At 45.2% G+C, this 18,447-nt stretch overlaps 1 protein-coding gene across 2 annotated transcripts in view; it reads left to right on the top strand.

Annotated features, from left to right (window-relative positions):
- Window positions 1-16,537: 16,537 nt before the first annotated feature.
- The window catches only part of MED18 (mediator complex subunit 18), a 6,964-nt gene continuing 5,054 nt past the window's right edge, over window positions 16,538-18,447 (top strand). The window contains exons 1-2 of one of the 2 annotated variants that reach the window (XM_017534746.1): window positions 16,538-16,747; window positions 17,850-17,983. In XM_017534746.1, the coding sequence (XP_017390235.1) occupies window positions 17,911-17,983 (73 nt within the window). In that variant the 5' untranslated portion in view covers window positions 16,538-16,747; window positions 17,850-17,910. The remainder of the gene's footprint in view (window positions 16,748-17,849; window positions 17,984-18,447) is intronic. The other variant, XM_037740719.1, reaches the window with a different exon arrangement.

The following is an 18,447-nucleotide window of genomic DNA, read 5'->3' on the forward strand; positions in this document are numbered from 1 at the left end:
TTTGTTTTTTTTCTTTTTTTAAGACAGGGTTTCGGCTGGGCGTGGTGGCTCAAGCCTGTAATCCCAGCACTTTGGGATGCCGAGGCAGGTGGATCACAAGGTCAAGAGATTGAGACCATCCTGGTCAACACGGTGAAACCCCGTCTCTATTAAAAATACAAAACATTAGCTGGGCATGGTGGCGCGTGCCTGTAATCCCAGCTACTCAGGAGGCTGAGGCAGGAATTGCCTGAACCCAGGAGGCGGAGAGGTTGCGGTGAGCCGAGATCGTGCCATTGCACTCCAGCCTGGGTAACAAGAGTAAAAAAAAAAAAAAAAAAAAAAAAAAAAAAAAAAAAAAAAAAAAAAAAAAAAGAAAGAAAAAAAAAAAGATATCATTCTGTTCACTAAGGACAAGCAGGTGGAATTAGTCAACAATACTCTGGCCAAGCAGAAGGACAACAATGTTGAGAATTAGCTCTGTGGTTGGCGTGGTCATTGTCAATCAACTATGCCCACTTCCCCCACTCCCCCACTTTTTTTCCCCCTCCGGAGTAGCTGGGATTACAGGCACCCACCACCATGCCCGCCTAATTTTTTATTTTTAGTTGAGACTGGGTTTCACCATGTTCGCCTGGCTAATCTTGAACTCCTGACCTCAAGTGATCTGCCCGCTTGGCCTCCCAAAGTGCTGGGATTACAGCCGTGTGCCACTGCACCTGGCCTTTAATAATTCTTAGCTTTTCTCTTTCTATGATTTTACTTTATCTTATTATTATTTTTTTTTGAGACAGAGTCTTGCTGTTGCTGTCTGGGCTGGAATGCAATGACACAATCTCGGCTCACTGCAACCTCTGCCTCTTGGGTTCCAGCAATTCTCCTGCCTCAGCCTCCCGAATAGCTGAGATTACAGGCACCCACCACCATGCCTGGCTAATTTTTTGTATTTTTAGTAGAGACCCAGTTTCACCATGTTGGCCAGGCTGGTCTTGAACTGCTGACCTCAAGTGATCCACCTGCCTTGTCCTCCCAAAGCGCTGGGATTACAAGCGTGCCCAGCCTATTTTATTTTTTGAGACAGGGTCTTGCTCTGTTGCTCGAGATGGAATGCAGTGGCACCATCATGGCTCACTGTAGGCTTGACTTCTCAGGTTCAAGTGATCCTCCTGTCTCAGCCTCCTGAATAGCTGCGACCACAGGTATATGCCATTATGTCCAGCTAATTTTTGTATTTTTTGTAGAGACGAAGTCTTGCCCTGTTGCCCAGGCTGCTCCTGAACTCCTGAACTCAAGCAATCCACCTGTCTCATCCTTCCAAAGTGCTGGGATTATAGGGATGAGGCACCACGCCCAACCATATTCTTAGCTTTCCTCTGCTGTTATGAATTTTGTCATTTTTGTGCTGACACATTCTCACTCTCTTTGGTTTGAGACAGGGTCTTGCTTTGTTGCCCAGCCTTGAATACAGTGGAGCGATCAAGCTCACTGCAGCCTCTATCTCTCAAGCTCAAGTGATCCTCCCGCCTCAGCCTCCTAAGTAGCTAGGACTACAGGCACGTGCCATCACACCTTGCTAATGTTTATTAATTTTTAGTAGAAATGAGTTATCGTTATGTTGCCCAGGCTGGTCTCAAACTCCTGAGCTCAGCCAGGCATAGTGGCTCAGGTCTGTAATCTCAGTACTTCGGGAGGTCAAGGTGGATGGATCACCTGAGGTCAGGAGTTCAAGACCAACCTGGCCAACATGGCAAAACACCATCTCTACTAAAAATACAAAAATTAGCTGCTCATGTTGGCATGTGCCTGTAGTCCCAGCTACTAGGGAGGCTGAGGCAGGAGAATCACTTGAACCTGGGAAACATAGGTTGCATTGAGCCGAGATCACGCCACTGCACTCCAACCTGGGTGACAGACTCAGAAAAAAAAAAAAAAAAAAAAAAAGCCTCCTGGCCAGGTGTGGTGGTTCACACCTGTAATCCCAGCACTTTGGGAGGCCAAGGCAAGCAGATCACCTGAGGTCGGGAGATTGAGACCAGCCTGACCAACATGGGGAAATCCTGTCTCTACTAAAAATGCAAAATTAGCCGGGCATGGTGGTGCGTGCCTGTAATCCCAGCTACTCAGGAGGCTAAGGCAGGAGAATTGCTTGAACTCAGGAGGCAGAGGTTGCAGTGAGCTGAGATGGTGCCATTGCACTCCAGCCTGGGCAACAAGAGTGAAACTCCATTTCAAAAAAAAAAAGGCTCCTGAGCTCAAGCAATCCTTCCGCCTCGGCATCCTGAAGTGCATGAGCCACCACGCTGGCCTCACATTCTCACTCCTTCCCCCAAGGAAATGAGAGAAGAGAACCATAAGAGTTTGTAGAAAAGCCAATCAAACACTGATTCGTTATCAGTTCACCTGTTTAACCTCCATCCTCATTTCTTGCCCAGCTGTCAAAGTCACACACCTGTCTGCCACAGCTGACTCTTATCCTCCCAGAGGACTTCAAGATTTCTGTAAAAACCTGGGATTTCTGGGCACTCCAGTCTATTCATTCTTCTCTACTTCCTAATGGGATTAATTATCTCTCTTACTCTGTTATTTTATTTACTAATATTTATTGTGTACCAAACCCTGTGCTTAGAATTGTAGTGACTTTCTAATTTCTCAAAATGGATAAAGTAATTTTTGTGTATATTTTAGAGTTTTTTTCTAGAATATTAGAATTTCTAGTCCTGGCACAGTGGTTTATGCCTGTAATCCCAACACTTTAGGAGGCCAAGGCAGGAGGATCGCTTGAGCTTGGGAGTTCGAGACCAGCCTGAGCAACATGGTGAAACTCCCACCTCTACTAAAAACACGAAAAGCCAGACATGGTAGCTGGTGCCTGCGTTCCCAGCTACTTGGTGTTTTGTTTTCGCTTTTGTTTTTGTTTTTTTAGATGGAGTCTCATGCTGTCACCCAGGCTGGAGTTCAGTGGTGTTATCTCAGCTCACTGCAAACTCCGCCTCCCAGGTTCAAGAGATTCTCCTGCCTCAACCTCTCGAGTACCTGGGATTACAGGCACGCACCACCATGTCCAGCTAATTTTTATACTTTTAGTAGAGACAGGGTTTCACTGTGTGGGCCAGCCTGGTGTAAAACGCCTGACCTCAGGTAATCTACCAGCCTCAGCTTCCCAAAATGCTGGGATTACAGGCATGAGGCACCTCGCTCAACCATTTCCAGCTACTTGGGAGGCTTCAGTGGCAGGATCACCTGAGCCCAGGAGGTGGAGGTTGCAGTGCCCACTGCACTCCAGCCTGGGTGACGGAGTGAGATCTCATCTCAAAATAAATAATTAATAAAATAAAATATAATTTCTTACAATGAGCACATAATGCTCTTGTAACCAGAAAAAAAAACTACAAATATTTTTCATTATTTTAATTAATTTTATTGAGTTACATTTACATACAATTAAAATATATCTGGTTAGGCTGGGTGTGGTGGTTCCAATCTGTAATCCCAGCACTTTGGAAGGCCAAGGTAGGTGAATCACCTTAGGTCAGGAGTTCAAGACCAGCCTGGGCAAATGGCAAAACTCTGTCTCTACTAAATGCATGTAATCCCAGCTACTTGAGAGACTGAGGCAGGAGAATCACTTGAACCCAGGAAGCAGAGGTTGCAGTGAGCCAAGACTGCACTATTGTACTCCAGCCTGGGCGATAAGAGTGAAACTCCATCTCAAAATAAATAAAAAAAAAATGTATCTGTTTAAATGTACAGCTTGATGAGTGTTGACAAATATACACACTTGAGCACCTGCCATCACAGTCAAAATATAGAATATTTCCATTTTTCCAGAAAGTTCTCTATGTCCCTTTGCAATCAGTCCTCTCTATTTCCCATTAGGCAAGCACGGATTTTATTTATCTTACTGTAGATTAGTTTTGTCTCATCTAGATCATCACACAGATGGAACCATGAATTACGTATTCTGCTGTGTCTGACTTCTTTCACTTAGCATATTGTTATTATTTTAGAGGAAGGGTCTTGCTCTGTCACCCAGGCTGGAGTGTAGTGTCACAATCATAGCACACTGCAGCCTCAAACCCCTGGGCTCAATGAATATCTGGGTCTATGGTTGCATGCCACCACACCCAGTTTAGATTCATCTATCTTATTATGTACCTCAGTAATTTTTTTTTATTGCTGAGTAATATTTCGTTGTAGAAATAAATCAAATGATTCACAATTTGTTTATCCACTTGTGTGTGGACTTTTTTTTTTTCAAGTTTTTTTTCTTTTTGAGATGAAGTTTCGCTCTTGTTGTCCAAGTTGGAATGCAATGGCGTGATCGTGGCTCACCACAACCTCCGCCTTCTGGGTTCAAGCAATTGTCCTGTCTCAGCCTCCCATGTAGCTGGGATTACAGGCATGCACCACCATGCCCTGCTAATTTTGTATTTTTAGTAGAGAAGGGGTTTCTTCATGTTGGTCAGGCTTGTCTGGAACTCCTGAGCTCAGGTGATCCACCTGCCTCGGCCTCCCAAAGTGCTGGGATTACAGGCGTGAGCCACTGCATCCGGACATTATTTTTCTTTTAAAAGAAAGAAGAGTTATTTTCTTTTTTTTATTTTTTTATTTTCATTTTCTTTTTGAGATGCATTCTGGCTCTGTTGCCTAGGCTGGCGTGTAATGGCGCCATCTCAGCTCACTGCAACCTCCACCTCCTGGGTTCAAGTGATTCTCCTGCCTCAGCCTCCTGAGTAGCTGGGATTACAGGTGTATACCACCATGCCCAGCTAATTTTTTTCACCATGTTGGCCAGGATGGTCTCGAACTCCTGACCTCATGATCTGCCCACCTCGGTCTCCCAAAGTGTTGGGATTACATGCGTGAGCCCCCTTTTTTTCTTCTTTCTTTCTTTTTTTTTTTTTTTTTTCTGGCAGATAGACTTTCCTCATGTGAGCCACCTTTTTAAGTAACCCACACTCATCAAAAATTTGGAAAATAGGCTGGGTGTGGTGGCTCATTCCCAGTTACTTGGAAGGCTGAAGTGGGAGGATCACTGGAGCCTGAGAGGTTGATGCTGCAGTGAGCTATGATCTTGCCACTGCACTCCAGCCTGCGTGACAGAGGAAAAAAACTGAGGCAGGAGAATTGCTTAAACCCGGGAGTCGAAGGTTGCAGTGAGCTGAGATTGCACCACTGCAGTCCAGCCTAGGCAACAGAGTAAGACTCTGTCTCAAGAAAAGAAAAAAAAAAAAAGGAAAACAGCAACAAGTGGAGATAAAATGATCTTTGGTTCCATTAAACAAAGGCAATTATTTTTGGTATTTGGGTGTTGTTTTCTTCCTCTGTATACAGATGTTTTAAGGACACTATATAATTCAAATCACACTGTACATTTGTAACTGGCTTAATTGGTTAATATTATATCACAAATATTTTCCACCTTATTTTGTAACCATTTTCAATGTTATTTAATATTTTATCACTAGAATGTGGACTCTGTCAGGACAGGGGTTTAGGTTGTTTCACTTATTCTTTATATTCCCAAAGCCCAGGATGGTGCCTCGCCTACAGCAGGCAAATAGTAAGTGCTGACTGAATTGTGTGCCACAATGTGCCTTGCTATGCCCATACGGAGAATGTGCCAACTCTCCTTACAATGTTCTTTTCACTAATTCTTTTTCTTTTTGCTTTTTTTTGACAGTCTGGTTCTGTCACCCAGGCTACAGTGCAGTGGCAGCATCTCAGCTCACTATAGCCTTGAACTCCTGGGCTGAAGCGACACTCCCATTTCACCCTCCCAAGTAGCTGGAATTGCAGGCCCTGGCTACCATGTCTGGCTAATTTTAAAATTTTTGTAGAGACTGGGTCTCCCTATGTTGCCTGGGCTGGTTAACCACTGTGCTCAAGTGATCCATCCGCCTTGGTCTCCCAAAGTGCTGGAATTACAGGTACGATCCACCATGTCTAGGACCCATCTTAAGTCCTAAGCACTAGTGTGTTAACCTCTGCCCTTTTGCTTCTCCATGAAGTCTTTCTGAGCTTTCTCATCTCCTCCAAGTTGTACAAAGAGTCTCCTCCAGAAAACATCTGAGTTGATGGTATAAATAATGGCATAAAACCATTTGACCCAAGGAAGGGGGTAATTGTGAAGAAAGCTTAGGGGACCAGAAACAAACCCTTTTACTTCCAAATATATTATATAGCAGACTTGCAATTCTGGCAGCTATGAGATGGAAAGAATACCACCTGCTTCTGAGAGCTAGTAAGAGGAGGAAATTAATTATACAGATTTGGCTGAGCATGGTGGCTCACACCTGTAATCTCAGCACTTTGGGAGACCGAGGTGGGTAGATCACCTGAGGTCAGGAGTTCAAGACCAGACTGGCCAACATGGTGAAACCCCATCTCTACTAAAAATACAAAAGTTAGCCGAGCTGGCCGGGCGCGGTGGCTCAAGCCTGTAATCCCAGCACTTTGGGAGGCCGAGGCGGGTGGATCACGAGGTCAAGAGATCAAGACCATCCTGGTCAACATGGTGAAACCCCGTCTCTACTACAAATACAAAAATTCAGCTGGGCATGGTGGCGTGTGCCTGTAATCCCAGCTACTCAGGAGGCTGAGGCAGGAGAATTGCCTGAACCCAGGAGGCGGAGGTTGCGGTGAGCCGAGATCGCGCCATTGCACTCCAGCCTGGGTAACAAGAGCGAAACTCCGTCTCAAAAAAAAAAAAAAAAAAGTTAGCCGAGCATGATGGCACACGTTTGTCATCCCAGCTACTTGGGAGGCTGAGGCAGGAGAATTGCTTGAACCTGGTAGGTGGAGGTTGCAGTGAGCCGAGATCACACCACTGCACTTCCGCCTGGACGATAGCGTGAGACTTTGGCTCAAAAAAAAAAAAATATACACATTCACAGAAAGTGCTTATCCTAGAGAATGGCACCCAGTAATCACTCACTAAAGGGGAGCTGTCCAGAAAATTTGAGGCTCAGTGGGTTAATTATCTTCAGACTGAAACCAACACTGATTTCCCCAGACAGCCTGGGAGGGGAGAAACCCAAACAGACAGTTACAGTTCAGCTAAAACAGAGCTAATCTTTAATCTTTTATGGATACATGTAATACATTAACTATTATAGCCTATCCCCTCAAGGCACCTCAACACCTGGTCAACCAGAGGCTAGAGCTGGGTTGGCTGGGCTAAGAGGAAGGCAGCAAGTAAACAGGCCAATTACCCTTCTGCAGCAGAATTTCTTAGGGCCCTGCCTTGAGAGTAAGAGAATTAAAGGGCTAATGCTGCCTGTCATTCAGCCGGTGAGGTGGAGAGGTGAACTTCTTGAGTCAGCACCCAGTGAAGAACACTAGGCACAAAATTACATGAGATGTTTTACCTGTCTCTCAGCAAACTAAACACCTTAAGAACAAGAATGGTGTAATTTCTTATTTGTCATTGGGTGTTTGCTGATGGTAATTACTATTAATGATGCTGTAGTTGTCATAATAGAAAGAAAAATCCAAAGGCGTAGAATTACCAAGGCTAAGTATCTATGAAATCATGAAGTTCCATCATTACTGCATTTCCTTTTCTTTTTTTCTTTTTCTTTTCTTCCTTTTTTTTTTTGAAATGGAGTTTCTCTCTTGCTGCCCAGGCTGGAGGGCAATGGTTCACCGCAACTTCTGCCTCTGGGATCCAAGCAATTCTCCTGCCTCAGCCTCCCAAGTAGCTGGGATTACAGGCATGCGCCAACACGCCTGGCTAATTTTGTATTTTTAGTAGAGATGGGGTTTCTTCATGTTGGTCAGGCTGGTCTGGAACTCCCGACTTCAGGTGATCCGTCTGCCTCGGCCTCCCAAGGTGCTGGTTTACAGGTGGATTACAGGTGTGAGCCACCGTGCCCAGCTGACTACTGCATTTTCTTAACTCTAAGATGCATTTTGTGTCTGTATTTATCAGGCTTCAATTTATAACATATATAGAGTGTTTATCAATTGCCTGAAACTCTGTTATTAAATGAATACAATGACTTAGAGTGGATAGTGTCTAGGAATCAAGGAAATATGATAGTTCAATCTCCCAGTCGAAGCAAGAATTATTTCTTTTCTTTTTCTTTTTTTTTTTTTTTTTTTTTTTTTTTTTTTTTTTTTTTTTTTTTTTTTTTTTTTTTTTTTTTTTTTTTGAGACGGAGTTTCGATCTTGTTACCCAGGCTGGAGTGCAATGGCGCGATCTCGGCTCACCACAACCTCCGCCTCCTGGGTTCAGGCAATTCTCCTGCCTCAGCCTCCTGAGTAGCTGGGATTACAGGCATGCGCCACCATGCCCAGCTAATTTTTTGTATTTTTAGTAGAGATGGGGTTTCACCATGTTGACCAGGATGGTCTTGATCTCTTGACCTCGTGATCCACCCGCCTCGGCCTCCCAAAGTGCTGGGATTACAGGCGTGAGCCACCGCGCCCGGCCAAGTTAGAGGAGGCGTCCCTGGGTGGGCATGAACTCTTTTTCTTTTTTCTGAGACAGAGTGTCGCTCTGTCACCCATGCTGGAGTGCAGTGGTGCCATCTCAGCTAACAGCAACCTCCGCCTCCCAGGTTCAAGCGATTCCCCTGCCTCAGCCTATGGAGTAACTGGGATTACAGGCATATGCCACCATGCCAAGCTAATTTTTGTGCTTTTAGTAGAGATGAGGATTCACCATGTTGGCCAGGCTGGTCTTGAAGTCCTGACCTCAGGTGATCTGCCCACCTGGGTTTCCCAAAGTGCTGGGATTGCAGGCCTGAGTTACTGTGCCTGGCCAAGAATTCTTTCTACCACAGTCTCTCCTTGAGTATTTTCACTGGAAGGGAGTCTACTTCGTGTGCAGGCACCCCTTCCATTACTGGACACCACCACTGCAAACAGTTGTTTGTTCCTCACATTAAGCTGAAATCTATATCCCTGTAATTTTCACCCCACGATTCTAGTCCTGTCCTCTAAAACTAATCAAAAGCAGTCAGGTTTTCTTACTAGGTTATTATAGGTTGAATGTTTGTATCTCTCCAAAATTCATATGCTGATTCCTTGGAGGAGCAGAAATTTCACCCAGTACTACATAGGCACTGTGAACACCTGGAGGGCCTTTAAAAAAAAAAATCCTAACCTCCAATGTGATAGTGAGCCTTTGGGAGACAATTAGGTCATGAGGGTGAAGTCTTCATGAGTGCGATTAGTGCCCTTGTAGGAAAAAACAACAGGTGATTTTTTTCTCAGTTATGTGATGATATGAGAACACAGCTAAGACAATCACAGACACCACATCTATCAGCACCTGGATCTCAGACTTCCCAGCCTCCAGAAATGTGTGAAATCATTCGTAGTCTTGGCCACCCAGTCCATGGTAATTTGTTATAGCAATCCAAACTAACACAGAGCAAAGTCTCAGTACAATAAATCTCTGGAGGCAGACAGATTTGGCTTTTAATCCTGACTCTGACACTTATTAGCAATGTACTTAACTTCTCAGAGCCTATTTCCTCATCTGTTAAGTCAGCTGAAGTCCCCATGGTTGTGAGAGTTAAATGAGATAAATGTACACTAACCCTAACCTTACCCCCTCCTCTTCATTGTTCCTCAATCCCCACTGGCTTTGTCATATATTCTTATACTGGAAGACAGATGTCATATTCCACCCTCCATAAGTCTTTTCTAATTAAACATTCCCCAGTTCTAAACCATTCTCCAAACAGTAGATCTGATTCATTGCATACCTACAATATACAGTATATGCCAGGGACTGTCAAAGGCCTAAGAAGTTAAATAAATTGCCTAGTCCCACAGAAGCAGTGGCCAGAATTATAGATCTGTCTGGCTCCAAAGCCACACCTTCAAATCTAGATCCTATAGCAGTACTGTCCAACAGAAATATGTAAGTCACATTTGTAGTTTTAAATATTCTAGCCCAGGCACGGTGGCTCACACCAACAATCTGGGAGGCCAAGGCGGGAGGGATCACTTGAGGAGAAGAGTTCGAGACCAGCCTCGCCAACATGGTGAAATCTCAACAGAAAAAAAAAAAAAAATTGGCTGGGTGCAGTGGCTCATGCCTATAATCCCAGCATTTTGGGAGGCTGAGGAGGGTAGATCACAAGGTCAGGAGTTTAAGACCAGCCTGGACAAGATGGTGAAACCTCATCTCCACTAGAAATACAAAAATTAGCCAAGCGTGGTGTCAGGTGCCTATAATCCCAGCTACGGAGATGCTGAGGCAGAGAACTGCTTAAAACTGGGAGGCAGAGGTTGCAGTGAGCCGAGATCACGCTTGTACTCCAGCCTGCGTGACAGAACAAGACTCCATCTCCAAAAAAAATTAGGCGGGCATGGTGGCATACACCTGTAGTCCCAGCTACTCAGGAGGCTGAGGCACAAGAATTGCTTGAGTCTGGGAAGCAGAGGTTGCAGTGAACCAAGATCGTGCCATTGCACTCCAGCCTGGGCGACAGAGCAAGACTGTCTCCAAATAAATAAACAAGTAAGTAAATAAATAAATATTCTAGTAACAGCTTTTAAGAAGTAAAAGTAAGCCAGGCTCGGTGGCTCATGCCTGTAATCCCAGCACTTTGGGAGGCTGAGGTGGGTGGATCACCTAAGGTCAGGAGACCAGCCTGGCCAACATGGTGAAACCCTGTCTCTACTAAATAATACAGAAACTGGCGTGATGGCAGGCACCTGTAGTCCCAGCAACTAGGGAGGCTGAGGAAGGAGAATTGCTTGAACCCAGGAGGGGGAAGTTGCAGTGAGTCGAGCTCATGCCACTGCACTCCAGCCTGGGAGACAGAACAAGAGTGCGTCTCAAAAACAAAACAAAACAAAACAACGATAAAAAAAAATAAGTAAAAATAAACAAGTTAAGTTAAATGTAATTATATATATATAATCTTTTTTTTAGAGTAAATCTGATTTTTTAGAGTTTTGCTCTTATTGCCCAAGCTGGAGTGCAATAGCGCAATCTCGGCTCACCACAACCTCTGCCTCTTGGGTTCAAGCAATTCTCCTGCCTCAGCCTTCCAAGTAGCTGGGATTACAGGCATGCACCACCATGCCTGGCTAATTTTGTATTTTTCTCCATGTTGGTCAGGCTGGTCTCAAACTCCCAACCTCAGATGATTCGCCTGCCTCAGCCTCCCAAAGTGCTGGGATTACAGGCGTGAGCCACTGCACCCGGCCTAAAATATTTTTATTTAACTCCAAATATCCAAAATACTATTATTTCAGCATGTACTCAATATAAAAAATTGACTGGGTGTGGTGGCTCACACCTATAAACCCAGCACTTTGGGAAGACTAGGCAACAGGATTTCCTGAGCCCAGGAGTTGGAAACCAGCCTGGTCAATATAGTGAGCCCTGTCACTACCAAAAAAGTAAAGAGAAAAAAGAAGCTGAGGCCAGGCGAGGTGGCTCAGGCCTGTAATCCCAGCCCTTTGGGAGGCCGAGGCAGATGGATTACCTGAGGTCAGGGGTTCAAGACCAGCTTGGCCAACATGGCGAAACCCATCTCTACTAAAAATACAAAAACTAGCCAGGTGTGGTGGCTCACACCTGTAATCTCAATTACTTGGGAGGCTGAGGCACAAGAGACCTGAGAGGCAGGTCTTGAACCTGAGAGGCAAAGGTGGCAGTGAGCCAAGATGGCACCATTGCACTCCAGCGTGGATGAGAGAGTGAGATTGTATATCAAAAATAAATAAAACACACACACACATACACACACACGATTCCTCACTTCAAGACGTTTATAATCTATCCAGGGAGATAAGCTGTGCACACAATACATTCACACATCCAGTGAGTCTCCTGAAAAATGAAAAAAATAATTTCTTTCTTTTTTTTTTTTTTTTTTTGGAGTCTTGCTCTGTTACCCAGGCTGGAGTGCAGTGGCAAGATCTCTACTCATTGCAACCTCCACCTCCCCGGGTTCAAGCAATTCTCTTGCTTCAGTCTCCCAAGTAGCTAATTTGTGTGTATGTGTGTGTATTTTTAGTAGAGACGAGGTTTCACCATGTTGCCCAGGGTGATCTGGAACTCCTGAGTTCAGGCAATCCGCCCGCCTCGGCCTCACAGAGTGCTAGGATTACAGTTGTGAGCCACTGCACCCAGCTGAAAAAAATAATTTAAAAAAAATGAATAAATAAAAGAGCAAAAACAAAAAAATAAACACACTCATAGAATGTAGCTAGGGTGGGGCATGGTGGCTCACACCTCTAACTCCAGCGCTTTGGAAGGCCAAAGTGGGAGAACTGCTGGAACCCAGGAGTTCAAGACCACTTTGGATAACATAGGAAGACCTCCATCTCTACCAAAAGAAAGAAAAGAAAAAAGCAGCCACGGTAGCTCACGTCTGTAATCCTAGCACTTTGGGAGGCTGAGGTGAGTGGATTACAAGGCCATCACAAGGTCAGGAGTTCGAGACCAGGCTGGCCAATATGGTGAAACCCCACCTATACTAAAAATATAAAAATTAGCCAGGCATGGTGGCCAGTGCCTGTAATCCCAGCTACACAGAAGGCTGAGGCAGGACAATTGCTTGAACCCAGGAGGCAAAGGCTGCAGTGAGCCAAGATCATGCCACTGCACCCTAGCATGGGCAACAGAGCAAGACTCCATCTCAAAATAAATAAATAAAATAGCCGGGCGCGGTGGCTCAAGCTTGTAATCCCAGCACTTTGGGAGGCAAAGGCGGGTGGATCACGAGGTCAAGAGATCGAGACCATCCTGGTCAACATGGTGAAACCCCGTCTCTACTAAAACTACCAAAAATTAGCTGGGCATGGTGGCGCGTGCCTGTAATCCCAGCTACTCAGGAGGCTGAGGCAGGAGAATTGCCTGAACCCAGGAGGCGGAGGTTGCGGTGAGCCGAGATCGTGCCATTGCAATCCAGCTTGGGTAACAAGAGCGAAACTCCGTCCCCAAAAATAAAATAAAATAAAATATAAATAAATAAATAAATAAAATAAAATTAGCTGGTTATGGTGGTGTGCACCTGTGTCCCAGCTATTTGGGAAGCTGAGGTGAGAGGATCACTTGAGCCCAGGAGGTTGAGGCTGCAGAGAGCCATAATCACACCACTATGCTCCAGCCTGGGTGACAGTGTGACCCCATCTCTTAAAAACAAACAAAATGCAGATAAGCACTTTGGGTTAAAATAAATAAATTTTAAAAAGATAGCACATAGCATATGACTCATGTGACTGTTCCAATGAGAGCTAAAAAAGAAAATAATAGCTGATAGCTACTACTTAGTAAGTGCCTACAGGCCGGGCACAATGGCTCATGCCTGTAATGCCAGCACTTTGGGAGACCGAGATGGGAAGATGGCTAGAGGTCAGGAGTTTGAGACCAGCGTGGGCAACATAGTGAGACCTTTCTCTAAAAAAATAAATAAAATTAAATAAAAATAAAATAAGAAAATAAAAATATTAAGTGTTTACAATAAGCCAAGCACTATGTTAAATGATTTATAACCATCTCATTTTATTTTTGTGAACTCCTTCTTTGAAAGTACGATTATTATCTCTATCTTACAAAAAAAGGAAGCTGAGGCTCAGAGAGGGGAAGTGAATTGCCCAAGGTTGCACAGCTGGTTAGTGGCAAAGTACAGGGGTGAGCCTCATCCTAAGCTCTGGGCATCATATCCTTATCAGAGAAACCATTCCCTATAATCCCTAGGCCTCCTTTACGTATTATCATATTGTTTACCCATTTTCTATCTCCCCTACCTCTTTAAAAGAATATTTACCCTTCTTCAAAATACCAGCTAAAATTTGGGTAAATCCTATGGTGCCTCAAATGACCTGTAATTCACTAGACTTTCTATGCTGCAATTAGTGTCATATAGGAAGAGAGGCCAAAGAAGTTCACAGCCTCCTCTAATCATTACAGCACTGAGAGCAGCTCACTCTGCCCAATCTTGTGAATCACCAGGTCGATTAAGAGGCACATCCTAAACCCTAGGGCATATGCAACTCTAATAACTGCCAGAGTGCTGTGCAAGGCCCAGTCCTTGTCAATGTTCTTTTCTTATTTAGTACACTCTTTCAGGATGATCTCATTTATTGTCACGCCTTTTAGCTACCATATGAGGCTATGGTTTTGAAATCTCTGTCTCCCCTGAACTTTGCCATTTGGGTGTCCCATAGACACCTGATGCTCAATGAACTCATCTTTCCTGTCTCACCCACACTGCTCTGTGTTTCCTAGCTTAGAGAAAAAAAGTGCTGGCTGGGTGCTGTGGCTCATGCCTGTAAATCCCAGCATTTTGGGAGACTGAGGCAGGTCTCAGGAGATCACAAGTTCAGGAGTTCAAGACCAGCCTGACCAACATGACGAAGCCCCGTCTCTACTAAAAATACAAAAATTAGCCAGGTGCGGTGGTGGATGCTGTAATCCCAATTACTCAGGAGGCTGAGGCAGGAGAATCGCTTTAACCCGGGAGGTGGAAGTTGCAGTGAGCCGAGATGGTGCTACTGCACTCCAGCCTGGGTGACCAAGCAAGACTCCATCTCAAAAAAAAGTACTGCAACGGCCACTCAAGGTAGAAATCTGGACATTTGTGACTCCATCCCTCTGTCTTTACCTCTGGTTAGTCATTAAATAATTCTTTTACATATATATATATATTTTTTTTTATTTTTATTTCTATTTTTTTTTCTTTTTGAGACGGAGTTTCGCTCTTGTTACCCAGGCTGGAGTGCAATGGCGCGATCTCGGCTCACCGCAACCTCCGCCTCCTGGGTTCAGGCAATTCTCCTGCCTCAGCCTCCTGAGTAGCTGGGACTACAGGCACGCACCACCATGCCCAGCTAATGTTTTGTAGTTTTAGTAGAGACAGGGTTTCACCATGTTGACCAGGATGGTCTCGATCTCTTGACCTCGTGATCCACCCGCCTCGGCCTCCCAAAGTGCTGGGATTACAGGCTTGAGCCACCGCGCCCGGCTTTTATTTCTATTTTTATTTTTTTTTGAGACAGAGTCTTGCTCTGTTGCCCAGGCTGGGGTGCAGTGGCATGATTTCGGATCACTGCAAACTCCGCCTCCTGGGTTCAAGTGATTCTCGTGCCTCAGGTACCTGAGTAGCTGGGACTACAGGCGTGTGCCACCACACCCAGCTAATTTCCTCTTTTACATTTTTAAAACCTTTTTCTCACAGTTGTTTCTCAGCCAGAGTTTTACCAAAGCACCTCATTGGTCTTTTTTTCTTTCTTTTTTTTTCCAGATAGGGTCTCCCTCTGTTGCACAGGCTGGAGTGCAGTGGCCTATCTCGGCTCACTGCAACCTCTGCCTGCCAGGCTCAAGCAATCCTCCCACCTCCGACTTCCAAGTAGCTGGGACTACAGGTGCGACCCACTACACTCAGCTAATTTTTGTATATTTTGTAGAGACAGGTTTCCACTGTGTTGCTCAGGCTGGTCTTGAATTCCTGAGCTCAGGCCATCTGCCCACCTTGCCTCCCAAAGTGCTGGGATTACAGGCCTGAGCCACCTGAGCCCGGCCTGATCTTTTTCCTCCAGGATCTTCTTTCCCAAACTTTTCTCCACATTGCAACCAGAGTTCCTTTAAAGCTCACGAATCTATTCTTTCTTTTTTTTTTTTTAATTGAGACAGTGTCTCGCTGTGTCACCCAGGCTGGAGTACAGTGGCATGATCTCAGCTCACAGCAACCTCCGTCTCCTGGGTTCAAACGATTCTCCTGCCTCAGCCTCCTGAGTAGCTGGGATTACAGGCATGCACCACCACACCAGGCTAATTTTTGTGTTTTTGGTAGAGACAGGGTTTCACCATGTTGGTCAGGCTAGTCTTGAACACCTGACCTTGTGATCCTCCCGCTTCGGCCTCCTAAAGTGCTGAGATTATAGGCGTGAGCCACTGCGCCTGGCCACATCTATTCTTTAATTTGGCCTGCAGAGTACTCCTGGATCTGGGCCTACACCTTTTCCACTTGACTGCTCTGCCTATGGGAGTAGCCATTCTTTATTCCTTTACTTTCTTTTTTTCTTTTTTTTTTGATACAGAGTCTCTCTCTGTCGTCTAGGCTATAGTGCAAGTGGCGCAATGTCGGTTCGCTGCAACCTCCGTTTCCCGGGTTAAAGTGATTCTCCCACCTCAGCCTCCCTAGTAGCTGAAAGTACAGGCATGCGCCACCATGCCCAGCTAATTTTTGTATTTTTAGTGGAGGCGGGGTTTCACCATGTTGGCTAGGCTGGTCTTGAACTCCTGACCTCAAGTGACCCGCCCGCCTTGGCCTCCCAAAGTGCTGGGGTTACAGGAGCCACCGTGCCCGACCCCTCAGTTTTTTTTTTTTTTTTTTTTAAGTTCATGATAATTTCTGTAAGTCTTAACAGTTCCAAGAGACTTTCTACACAAATACATCTCCAGGTTGTCAAACCTAAAAACATTTTCCTAGAGGATGGCCTGTGACGTCAAGGCTTCAGGTAGCGCCCGGACTAATGCTCCAAAGGAGGGCGCCATCTTTCTTACAGCAGCCCGCGATTTCGCGCATGCGCTTCTGGTTGTCTGTTAGCAATGAAGCTCTTTGGCCTTCTCGGCACCCTTACTTTCCGGACCGGCAGTTTCGAGGTTTGTGAGACGTCGGCTTCCGACCGGAGGTGAAAAGAGGAGGAAGTTGGGTGGTTGCATCCGTCTGAGGGCTTCCCGGGCTCGGTTAACCGGAGCGCTGGAATCTACTCGTCGCTCAAAGGCTCCTAGGTGCGCGGGTGGATATAATTCCCGGCTTCTTGAGAAGAAGCTAGAGCCTCAAGGAGGTGTGTTTCTAGTGTTTAAATGGACACGTGTTCTGGATGCCGGCTTAAGAGGGACCTATATACCATCATCTTAAAATAACTTCCTCTTGGCTCTCTTTAAAAGGCGTTTTCAGGCCAGCCGCAGTGGCTCTCCCGCCTGTAGTCTAGCTACTTGGGAGGCAGATCGGGAGGCTGAGGATCGCTTGAGCCCAGGAGTTCGAGGTTATAGTGAGCTGGGAACTCCCCATTGCACTCCAGCCTGTGCTGCAGATCGAGATCCTGTCTCCAAAAAAGAAAAGGGGAGAGGGGAAGGCATTTTTAGAGAGATGAAACGCCTAGATTCTAGTTTGCTCCAAACTCTGCCACCAACTTCCTCTGTGTATCCTTCTGCCCCTCTCCGAATCTCAGTATCCTCATCTATAAAATTAAGGTCCCTTAAGTCACTTTTCAGTTCTTCTGAATTTTGTTTCCTCTTTATTATGTCATTTGACCCACATAGCCTCCGGAATTAAAAATCACTGGCCTCGGCTGGGCGCGGTGGCTCATGCCTGTAATCCCAGCTCTTTGGGAGGCCAGATCACCTGAGACTGATCTGAGGCCAAGGGGTTCAAGACCAACCTGGCCAACATGGCAAAACCCCATCTCTACTAAAAATACAGAAAAAGCCGGATGTGGTGGTGGGTGCCTGTAATCCCAGCTACTCGGGAGGCTGAGGCAGGCGAATCGCTTGAATTCTGGAGGCGGAGGCTGCAGTGAACAGAGATCACCCCATTGCACTCCAGCCTGGATGACAAGAGTGAAACTCCATCTCAAAAAAAAAAAAAAAAAAATGGCCTTATTTTATAAGGAATACATTGAGTCCCAGGGTGAGGGGTTGTAGGACTTACTCAAGATTGCACAGGTAACTTGGAAGCTTCAGAACTTGAGACTAGAAGGTTATGGTATAACTCCATGACTATATCTCCCTTTTATATTTCTGTATTATCAGTTCCTGGAACTGGCCATATAAGGAGATACTCAGACGTTTTTGAATGAATGAATCTTTTGATTTGAAGGCCAGTGCCACAACAGATCTGGTCTCTCTCCACTACTCTGATGTATAAACAAGTGAACTCTTTTTCAGGTATATCTCATGCCTTACCTGACTGGGCGTTCTGAGTTGTGTTGTCTTCAACTTAGACACCATGGAGGCACCTCCAGTCACCATGATGCCTGTCACTGGGGGCACCATTAACATGATGGAGTACCTGCTGCAGGGTAAGTGAACCAGGGAACTTGGATTACCTGTTTTCCTCTTCTCTGTTCCGCTTCCCTGAAGATGAGAGACTTCACACAAAAGCAGCCTGCACAGTTTCTGGCAATCAGCTATGTTTTTAATTGTTACTTCATATTATAGTTTTATATGCATTAAACATATTAAATTTGTCATCATAACATATTTAAATGTACAGTTCAGTAATGTGAAATATATTAACATTGTTAAGCAACAGATCTTTAGAATTCGTGTTTATTGTGAGTAGCTTGAAAAAAATACTTAATAGAACTTTTTTTTCTTTGAGACAGAGTCTCAATCTGTCACCCAGGCTGGAATGCAGTGGCACGATATCAGCTCACTGCAACCTCCACTTCCTGGGTTCTAGGGATTCTTATGTCTCAGGCCCCTGAATAGTTGGGATTACAGGCATGCATCACCATGCCCAGCTAATTTTTGTATTTTTAGT

The sequence above is a fragment of the Cebus imitator genome, unplaced genomic scaffold, assembly GCF_001604975.1.
Source record: "Cebus imitator isolate Cc_AM_T3 unplaced genomic scaffold, Cebus_imitator-1.0 Scaffold87, whole genome shotgun sequence".
NCBI lineage: Eukaryota > Metazoa > Chordata > Mammalia > Primates > Cebidae > Cebus > Cebus imitator.